Source organism: Crotalus tigris, unplaced genomic scaffold (assembly GCF_016545835.1).
Source record: "Crotalus tigris isolate CLP2741 ecotype Arizona unplaced genomic scaffold, ASM1654583v1 scf7180000018862.1388955, whole genome shotgun sequence".
NCBI lineage: Eukaryota > Metazoa > Chordata > Lepidosauria > Squamata > Viperidae > Crotalus > Crotalus tigris.
Window position 1 is genome coordinate 84,611 of NW_024097242.1, and position 10,378 is coordinate 94,988.

The window sequence follows — 10,378 nt, forward strand, 5'->3', positions numbered from 1 at the left end:
CCGCAGGTGACTCCGACTATGTCAGGTGCCCAGATCTTGGGACGTAGAAATTGAGGACTTGAGGACGTAAGAGTTAAGCCAGCACCCGAAGCGGACACAGCCGCTGACTGAGCAGTTGGGTCGTTTGGCCCGAGTCTCCCCCGCATTTTCAGTCCATTTCACAACCAGCGCGCCATTAGCGAAAGCGACTACCGCGCAAGCGCACTGCGAACTTCTCAAAAGAATTCCTCCGAATGAATCTACGGTGGGGAAAACTTTGCAGGTAATTTCTCCGCTCTTTCAAGCGTGGACAAAGTCCCGATTCCCGTCAACAATGGACCGTAGAGGGGCGGGAAACTATTGCTAATTTACAGGATCCAATCTGGTTCGGTCACCGGGATCAGAGCTTTAGTCTTCCGAGCCTTCGGACCCTTGCTGGGGCCCATCCTCAGGGAACTTCTCTCTAGCAAAATGTGTCTAGCAAAATGTATTGCTAATTTATTACGATTAGAATTAGAAATTTAGAAGACACTTCTTTCAGAAGTTGCCACAATTTTTTTAAAAAAAAACCCAGCATACTTGTAGCATTATATACACACAAACACACACACATACACATTAATGCAATTAGTCGTTTTTCAAATATTCATTCCTGCATGAAAACAGGGAATAACCCTTCTTTAAAATAATACCCACTCCGCACATTTTTCCCCTTTAGAATGGTTACATTTTTTAAGAAATAATTTTATGCAGATAGAAATAATTTGCTTGCTCAGCTCACTGACAGAGCAATCGACCAAGATTAAACTGATCGCTGTTGAGATTTAGGCAGGGATTTCAACGTAGGTTTCTTGGAGGGAACCCCCCTCCAAGGCGAAGCCTTGAGAAGCAAAATGGGCGAGGCGGGAGGAAATCGGCTCCCCTCGCGAACTTCTTTCACGAAGCGGGCCAAGGCCTCCCCGGGCGAATCGCCGGGGTCCAGCTGGGCCTAAGGAGGAGGCGCTTTCGTGTTTCCTTGGGTCTGTTGGGGACCCGAGCGCTGGAGACCCGGGGGCTGCGGGGGTCTCAGCTGGGCCCACGGGCTCATGGAGCTAAAGGAGGCCGTGAGAGGGGCTCCTTCCTCGGAGAAGGGGCTTCCTATTCCGGTGGCTCTCTCCCATTCCCATCCCCCTCGTTCCGAAGGGCTCCGGCTCCATCCATTACCTTAATCCCTTGTCTAAACAGTGCGCAGGGCGGCTGCGACAACAAGGCAGCGCTAAAGCCCGAGAGGGCGGATGGGCAACAAAAGCGGCTAATGGGCCCTGCGAGACAATAACCATTAGCAGCAGGAGCAGGAGCAGCACGTTCCCCCTCCGGAGCGCAGGGAAGTTAGAAAAGCCGGGATGAGGGAATGGGCGAGCAGGCACGCTCGGAGAGAGACAGGGCTTCAGCCGGACGCCCGCTGTAGCGTTGAAAGCTTTGGGTCTCCGTCTCCAGAGCTTCTGTCTTTCTGCGGGCTTGGAAGCGGGCCCTTTCGGGTGTATTTGAGAGCCCTTCCGATCAAGGCGAAGAAGGGTTTTGTCCCCCGCTAGGCCGGGCGGCTAAACGGGCTTCTTTTTTCACTTCGATATTAAAAGATGCTTCAGTATCTTTCCTCCTATCCAGAAAGTGCGCTTGTAATGTTCCTCTGGCTTCCCAAAATGGTTGATACCTACCAAATATGTCCGTCCTCCCCCCCCCTCTTTTTTTTAAAAAAATTCTGCCTTCGTAAGCGAACCTTTCTGGAAGTAAAGTACGAGGATCTCCATTCTGCACCTAGGTCAACCTTCCTTTGTTTCAAACTTTCTTCCGATAAAGATGGTCCCGATCAAGTTGGGAGGTTCTTGGGTTGGCCATTAAGGCGCAGCTTGGGCGGAAAGATTTCCATCCCAGTTGAACAATAATTGCGATGATAAACAGCAAACTGTTTTTCAAAGCGTGCAATCCTAAATGAGGATAGGATTGCAAGCAGTGTTTAATACATTTCAAACGCTGTTTTCTTGCATTTCTTACTAAAAGACCAAGGTCAATAACCCCATTTTGCAGCCCTGAAGTTGAAGATGGAAGAAAAGAGGCTTACCAAGGATAACTTCCTCCGTCCAGGTGAGATTTACAACAGTTTTCTGGCAATTTAAAGATCAGAAATACTAGAAAGCTCAGTTTTTCAGTTTCTGGAGAGGGAGAAAACTCTTCATATACCTCGGAGGTATTTGGACCTTGTCTTAGTTTATTTGAAATAACAAAAGTCTAAGACAAGCCAGCCAGAGAAAAACCTTGGAAGAGGTGATGAAGGAAGGAAGGAAGGAAGGAAGGAAGGAAGGAAGGAAGGAAGGAAGGAAGGAAGGAAGGAAGGAAGGAAGGAAGGAAGGAGTTTCTGTTTGAAAGATTGTCTTCTGCTGGAGCTGGAAGCACCTTCGCAGTTCCTCCATTGCTCGACAATGATTTTGGAGAGAAGGGGAATTAATAGTTTTCGTCCAGAGTCTATTCAACTGGAGGAGCGGGGAAAGTGAAGGATCGGACCTCGCGTAGCCCGCCTTTCGTGCAGTTCCCTCAGGAATCTCTTTTAAATCTCCTTGCACCTCAGAAATACACGGCTCGATGCAATAATATGCGGGCTAGATCCCACAACTGGCTCCGCTTGTTGACCGTTCTAGCCTTTCCTTTCTAGAAACGCTGTCATGTTTTGGTTTCGGGACGGTGAACGCGGTCAGGCACAGGGCGGCGTATCCAGCGGCCGATTGGTGAAACCTCTAATCCAAAAGATTAGAGGTTGTGGCGTCTCCAGAGAATTGCATTTCGTGGCGGCCCAGCGAAAAATCCCAACCTTCGTGTTTTGTAGCTTTCAGGAGTAGCTCCGCTCTCGGGGAATCGTCTACTTCTCCTGAGGGTGGAATGTTTCCGTAGAACTACAAATGAGACAACCGAGAAGCTGCGACTTCAAAAACGGGCCTAAAGTTACCGACAGAGGCAGGGTCCTCTTAGCGACTGCTGCGCTTCCTACACGGCGACCAGACCTTCCTAAACCTGCTGGCTTCGACCTTGTACACAGCTACGCCATCGCTCCACTGCCAGATCAGCTGCTGGGCCCCGAGGTGATCGTGCCTTTTTACAGGTTGCTGGTGCTGAGTCTTTTTCTGCTCGTCTTAAATTGTTGAGGTGCTTCCTCATCTCGATGGGCTGCTCAGTTTGTATGTGTGTGTGTGTGTGTGTGTGTGTGTGTGTGAGAGAGAGAGAGAGAGAGAGAGAGAGACAGACAGACAGACAGACAGACATAGACAGAGATGCACGTACTACTACCGTTTTCTTCCGTTCGTTTAAAAACAAATTAAAACCTCGCACAATATGCTTCCGTGTTCCTAAACTGGCACCTACTCACTAAGATAGCGACAAAAAGAACTTCATTCCAAAGCGGCAGAAAGCTTTTTTATTTTTTCCTCAGCAAGCTAATTTCTCCGTAAATCTTTTTAAATAGCCTTTGGTCTCTCAACTGTAACAGATTTTCAGCCAGATCCCAGACATGTTTACTGAAAAGGAAATCGCCCTGTTGATTGCAGCACTTTAGCTGTGCTTCAGATTGCTCCCCGAAGCAAAGTCGGCAGGAAATACTTCTCTCCAAAGTTGGTCTCTTGCAGATGGGACAAACTCCCTCCAAAAATGCGCAAAGGCTCTGGGGTTCGGGAGCAAATCGCCAGGCCTTATATCCGCCTCCGGATCAAATGTTTTAGAGGAGCAAAAATATTTACAAGTAGGCCTCGCCGGGCTTTAATGGAGACAGATAAGTGCACGGTATTGAGGGATCTCCATCAGGATCTCAATGACTTTCCCAGTCACTCCGATACGGGAGTATTTCTATTCCCGATCGCAAAGAGAAAGCAACAAGCGGTGTAAGAATCCGCAATGGGTGTCCGGGACGTTTGCAGCCTAAGCCTAGAGAGTTTGCATGAAATGGTTTCGTGGCCAGGCCGTGGGGACCCGCTTTTGTTTTTCCTCTGGAGCCCGTGTTGAACCTCCCATGCCTCTTTGCTCCCCTTGCTTATTTTGAACCTCCCTAGATTAGCAGAAGAGTCTTCTGCTGTCCATTTGCTCAGTGAAATTATCAACATTACTGTTGAGAAAGTGAAAATGCTGCCAAACGTCATCTTTATATTGCACAGGGTCCTAAGAGGGTGCTATAACCTGCGCGCAGAAGAATCCTTGCAAACATCAGTGATGAGCAGTTACATCCATTTCCTATCGAAAGGAAATCACCTACTCCTTCGGGGACGGGGAACAGACCCTTCCTCATCCTGTTCCCTACTGAGGGCCCTGCTACCTAATTATAAAGGTCATTATCTGTACCTCTGGTTTAAAATCTCAGCACACTTAATTTCAAGGGGAAATCAAATCTATTAAACTCTGTAGATCCATTTTAAGTAATGGCCACTGCAAAATGAAGTGCAAAATGAAGTGCAGGAAGTCAACCTCCTACAAGTTGGGTAGTCTCTTTGTATAACCCTGTTTCAACGTTTATTTGCAGAGAGCTGATACGGGAACCTTGTGGATTTTTATTTTTGGTTGGGATTCTCTAGCTTGCCCCACCCCAGGGAAAGGAAGGGAAGGTGAAAGTAAGAAGAAAGAAGAAGGAAGAAAGAGAAAGGAGAGAGAGAGAGAGAAAGAAAGAACGAGAGAAAGAAAGAAAGAAAGAAAGAAAGAGAGAGAGAGAAAGAAAGAGAGAGAAAGAAAGAAAGAAAGAAAGAAAGAAAGAAAGAAAGAAAGAAAGAAAGAAAGAAAGAAAGAGAAAGAAAGAAAAGAAAGTAAGTCTTGGCAGCGGAAAAAGGGGCCAGCTGGTCGAGCTGGGAGGGGGGAGTTAGGAAACAGAGCCTGGGAAGAATTTTCGCTACCCAGCACCCACCGGACCAGGCTGTAGAGCCTCCCATTCCTTCCCTTCCCTCTGCTCCTGAATTCTGCAATAATTCCCAGGAGAGAACAGCAGAGCCAACAAGAGGGAAATTAAGAAACTTCGCACGAGTTTAATCCATTTTATCCATCGGTAGTGACATCATTGAATAGCCACACTAAATCATTCTAATAAGTTAACCTGAAAATGAGTAATGAAAATGAGTAAGGGGACTTTCAGAACTGACCCCGTACTTTGGGTACCTTCCTCCCATCTCTCTCAGACTTCCCCTTCCTCAGTCATCTGTGGGAAAGGAAAGGAAAGGAAAGGAAAGGAAAGGAAAGGAAAGGAAAATTTGGAGCTTTTTATTCAGATTGCATACACAACAGGATAAATTCTGATCATCACAGCTAATTGGGGAACACAAGATTACAGCAGCTATAAGGACTTATTTTTTTTTCCTAGACAGATTTTATAAATAATACGATTATTATTAGGAATAATAAAAATATAGCACTCCTGTTCCATAATAGACCAGACAACTAGAGTAGAAAACTCATAGCTTTTGCCAATCCCTTTTAGTCTTATTCACATACCCGCAGACACACTGCTTCTGAACCAGGAGATGCATTTGATCATGGCGAAAAGCCACCTCTGCAATGACGTTCTGATCTTTTTCTTAAAAAAACGTCCAGCGAGGCAATCCACAACTTTTAACAGCCCTGCATACATTGATGGCGGTGCCAGCTATCCTAACCGTCCTTGTGATGACGACCATTGGGTGCCATTGTTCTCTCGAGTGCCATTGCTTTAAAACGACGGGGAAGAAGAGCCCTGTCACAGGTGACCAGAAGCGGATGGCCGCCGTCCTCCTTCCTTTGGGAAGCTTCCTTTCCTCTTCCCGGAATAAGACTTAACGAGGCTCTGGCGGTTCAGGGGCCCGGGTTGCCCATCCTTCGCCCGCCTCCGCAGCCGTCCCATCACCCTCCAAGGCAGCTCCCGCTTACCCAGCCGGGGAGGGGGGGGAGGGCGCTGGCGGCGCCCCACCCGGCCCTTTTCTTCCGAGGGTCCCTCCGAGTCTTCTCGGAAAAGCCAAGCCAGGCGACTCCGAGCAAATGCCCGAGGGCCGAGCGGGACATCCCCGCACTCGGGCCCCGGGGGCGGGCAGGGCGGTGAAACGGCGCGGCCGGGCCAGGTGGAGTCAGCGGGACTTCTTGGTTTCGGCCGGCTCTGCCCGATCCCCGCGAACCCTGCCCGGGCGGCGGTCTTGGTGGTGCCAGGCTCCCCGCGCCCGGGCACGAGGCTCCGGGGCCCCCTCGGTCTCCAGGGGTCACCTCTGACCCGAAGCCTCGGCGGTCCGGCTGGCCCGGCTTTTCCCCGCGGCCGGTTCACACCTTCGGGCAGGTTTCCTCGGAGGGCCGCTCCCGCTCCCCGCCTTCCAATGGGGGCCCGGCCCAGCCCGGCCCCTCCTCGCCGTGACGCGCCCCGCTCGGCCGAAGAGGCGGCTCCGAGTCCAGAGCGGGCTGCTGGTCCTCGCCGAGGCGGGGACTGGCAGAGGCGGCGCCGCGTTCGCATGGACGCCACTTCGCCTGGCTTCGCTCCCGGGCGCGGCCCTTCTGCCCCAGCCGGGCTGGCCGTCTCCCTCTCTCCCGCCTCCCTGCCCAGGATGCTCCCCAGCCCCGCCACCTCCACCCCCTTCTCCGTCAAGGACATCCTGAAACTGGAGCAGCAGCAGCAGCAGCAGCAACGCCTCGGGGCCCCCCTGGAAGCGCCTTTCGCCCCCGCCGCCGCCGCCGCCGCCGTTGCCTCCTGCCTGCTGAGCTGCCGCTTCTCCGACCGAGAGGAGGACGACGAGAGCGAGGAGCAGCGGCTCTTCTTGTCCCCCATGGCCTCGACCAAGAGCCGAGCGGACGGGGGCTTCTCCCCCGGCGGCTACGTGCAGGCGGTGCTGCGGGGCACCTGCGAGCCCAAAGGCCCGGCAGAGGAGGCAGAGCCGGCGCAGGACTCGGGAACCGGTGAGTCCGGGAGGAAGGTGGGCAGAGCGCTGGGGGTCCCGGCCCTGGGAGGCTGCGGGGCCGGTAGTAGAGCCCGCCCAACCCCGCGGACGGCTCGAGATCTCCTCGAGTGGCCCGGAGCCCGTGGGGTCCGGGTTGCCCTGCCCTCCCCTGGAGCCTCCCAACGATTCCTTTGTCAGCCGGAGCAGATGGGGATGCTGAGCGCGGAACGTCTTCCCGGCACGCATTTTCCCAGATGTTGCTTCTCGCTCTGCAAGTTCGCTTCGGGCCGTTCTAAACCTCTTTCCGGGGCTTCTTCGGGTGGTCTCTGCTTTAAGCACCCCCATCTTGCCCGATCTGGTTGGGGACGCGATGGAAGCTGCTTTGAGCAAATTGTCTTGTGGGTCTCTGGGAAAAGGCTGGCGGCTGTGGAAGCACTCGGGTTATGATAGCTATTGTCGAAATATTGAGACCCCATGTATCGGGCTGTGTCCCTAAAAGGGAGGGGGTTGATTTTTAATTATGAAATAAGATTGGTTTACTTTTGTGCGGGGGGGGGTTAGCTTTGTGCAGGGCATGCAACCCTGTACCCGCCATCTGGAGAGTCAGCCCTGTTAAAGTCACTTGCCAGAAAACTGGCTGTAAGCTAAGCAAAAAAGCAATTTCTACTCTCCCCCAGGCCCACCCAGCCCCTCTCAAAGAGTGAGGAGATAAATCACGGAGCCCAGGCCAGGCCTTTCGTAGGCTGGAGACCGGAGGTCGCATTCAGAGGCAGCTTTAAGCTCTCCTAGGCCCTCACGGAAAAGCACCCAAAGGGGGGGAGAATCTGGCTACCAGACTTTGCTCAGGAGTGTGGAAAGCAGTTTGCTCCAGATCTGTTTAGAAGGGGCCTGCCAGGCCTAGACTCTGCGATGGGGAAAAGCGAAGAGCACTTTTGGATTTGCAGGAGGGGAGATATACTGAAACTGTCCTTCTCTTATCTAGTGGGCAAATGTCCTTCTTCCAGCTCCCACTTCTTTCCAGCGACCGGTCCCCTTCAACAAGGAGAAAAAAATGATTGATTTTTGCTCAGGGCAAGGAAAATGGCAGGCAACTCTGGGCCTCCAAGGGCTGCTCTCTCATTTCCAAGTCCTGAGGCTAGAGCTGTGTGCAGCTGGAGACCCAACACGTACATTGCTAACCTGGTTGGGTTCCTGGTTGGTCTGGTCGTGTTGCACTTGTTGCATCAAGTCAAAATGCTGTTCTGCTCCATTTTTATTTTTGCCTGATTTAAAAAAAAAAAAAAAAAGTCCAGAGGTTCTTTTGAGCCTCTTGTGGAATCTTCAGTCTGTAATCATCCTGTAAAACAGAGATTAACCCAGAAGATGGTTTGTTTCAGATTGGTACATTGTGTGGATTCCATCACAGTGGCTTGTAGGTGGGTGGAAAGCATGATCTCAATCAGATACGAATTCTTCGTGAGATTTATACTAAACTTTGTGCAGCAAATCATTATAGGAAACCCAAGGATTTTCTGTGTTGTGGCCTGACTTTTCTTTGGTGGCATCAAGAGGGACTTTGGGACAAATCCAGGCCCCACTTAGTAGAAGACCTAGGAGGCTTCCCAAGGAGGGGGATTCCCTCCATGCTCATTCATCCCAGGGAACAGTTGATGACCCCATTCCCACGACCTGCATCATGTTGGCAGAGATTGCAGACACTCGTGCCCAGAACCTGGAAAGGGCACCAAGTGATGCAGGTGTGTAGAAGTCTGAAAAGGGCCTCCTGCTATAGGCTAGGTGTATCTCCAGGCGTTGGCGGCACCGAAACCAGCGGCTTAGGGGCAACAACCTCGCGCAGGGGGGGGGCTGCCTCGCCCTTAATCCCCCGGGGCTTCTTGCTCGATTACTCCTCTCCGCTTTCGCTCTTTTTGCAGGCCAGGAGCCCGCGGAGGCGGCGTCGGAGCGTCCCAAGGCGCGCAGCCGGAGGAAGCCGCGGGTGCTCTTCTCGCAGGCGCAGGTCTTCGAGCTGGAGAGGCGCTTCCAGCAGCAGCGCTACCTTTCTGCCCCCGAGCGGGAGCTCTTGGCCAGCAACCTCAAGCTCACCTCCACTCAGGTCAAGATCTGGTTCCAGAACCGGCGCTACAAGTGCAAGCGGCAGCGGCAGGACAAGGCCCTGGAACTCGGCGGCCCGGCGGCGGGGGCGGCCCCGCAGCCTCCCGCGGGCCCGCCGCCGCCCCCGCCGCCACGCAGAGTGGCCGTGCCGGTGCTGGTGAGGGACGGCAAGCCCTGCCTGGGCGGCTCGCAGGCCTACAGCGCGCCTTACAACGCTCCCGCTGCCTCCTACACGTACAACGGCTTCCCTAATTACGCCTACGGCGCTTCCCCCGGCGCAGCCTACGGCGCCGGCTACAGCTGCAGCTACCCCGCGGGGAACGGCGTGGCCCCCTCGGTGCAGCCGTCGCCGGGGCCCTACGTGAACATGGGCGGCTTCCCCGGCGGAGCGCAGCCCCTGCACCAGGGGGCCGCCGGCTCTTCCTGCACTCAGGGCATCCGGGCCTGGTAGGCGGCGCCGCTCCTGGAATAGCGCGGGGCCAGAGGGCCGCTGATCCTCCGCAGCCGCTCGGCGGCCGGGCCGGGATCCTTTCTGGGGAGAAAGGGAGCGACGCCCGGAGAAGCGGCCTCGGGCGAAGAGGGGAAGGGACCTTTGTCTGTGGCTGGTCTCCAGCGCTTCGGCCGCTCTCGGAGCTCACCTGGATCGGCGCGATCGACAAGAACAGACCCTCAGTGTTTCTCAACCTTGACCATTTTAAGGCACGTGGACTTCAACTCCCAGAATTCCACAGCCAGCGTTGCTGGCTGTGGAATTCTGGGAGTTGAAGTCCACGTGCCTTAAAATGGTCAAGGTTGAGAAACACTGCAGTCTATTTGGACTCCCCCAGGCAGAGCCCCCGCCGGCCTCCACGAAGGCCCCGAAGCTTTCCGACGGGGCAGGGGCACCCGGGGAGTCTCCGCGCTACGCGCCTGGACTGCAGTGGGGAAACCGAGGACGGGCGTTGCCGAAAGCCGCTTCGCTTATACAAAGCAAAGGCCGCCTCCTTCGAGTCCCCTCCTGCTACCCGTGTATTAAATGTATCGATGTAGCCGCACTACGAGGAGTTAAAAGGATGCCACAATAAACCAGGTGCAATATCGAGAGCTGGCCTTGCTATGGAGAGGCAGGGAAAGTCTCTTGGCGCGGGAGGATGGTGTGGCCCGCTTCCACCCCAGGCAAGAGCGGATAAGTCGGTGCCAGCCCTGTCCCTTGCGCAGGCTTAGCCGTCCGCCCCCGGGGGCTACTCTGTCATTCGGAAGCCCTTCTGCCACGCCCATGGCACCTCGCTGCCCGGACTGGGGAATGACAGGAGGGAGCGGGTATAGGCAAATGCTTCGGCAAGGGGGTCCCCTCCAGATGTATTTGAACCCGTGAGTCTCTCTTGGTGGGAACTGTAGTCCCCCAACACTTTAAGGGTGCGCCCTGTTGGCGAAGATCA

At 53.8% G+C, this 10,378-nt stretch overlaps 1 protein-coding gene across 1 annotated transcript; it reads left to right on the forward strand.

The window, feature by feature from the left end:
* Nucleotides 1-4,696: 4,696 nt before the first annotated feature.
* NKX2-3 (NK2 homeobox 3) lies at nt 4,697-9,690 on the forward strand. The gene is made up of 2 exons (XM_039357013.1): nt 4,697-6,888; nt 8,783-9,690. Exons 1-2 carry the CDS (start codon nt 6,315-6,317, stop codon nt 9,409-9,411), a joined length of 1,203 nt encoding a protein of 400 aa, XP_039212947.1. The 5' UTR covers nt 4,697-6,314; the 3' UTR covers nt 9,412-9,690.
* Nucleotides 9,691-10,378: the final 688 nt, after the last annotated feature.

Bases quoted from the DNA above. Each gene is read 5' to 3' on its own strand.
- NKX2-3 (XM_039357013.1), top strand. From the start codon at position 6,315: ATGGGGGCCCGGCCCAGCCCGGCCCCTCCTCGCCGTGACGCGCCCCGC. The intron at 6,889-8,782 runs GTGAGTCCGGGA...CTCTTTTTGCAG, and splicing joins GGCGCAGGACTCGGGAACCG to GCCAGGAGCCCGCGGAGGCG.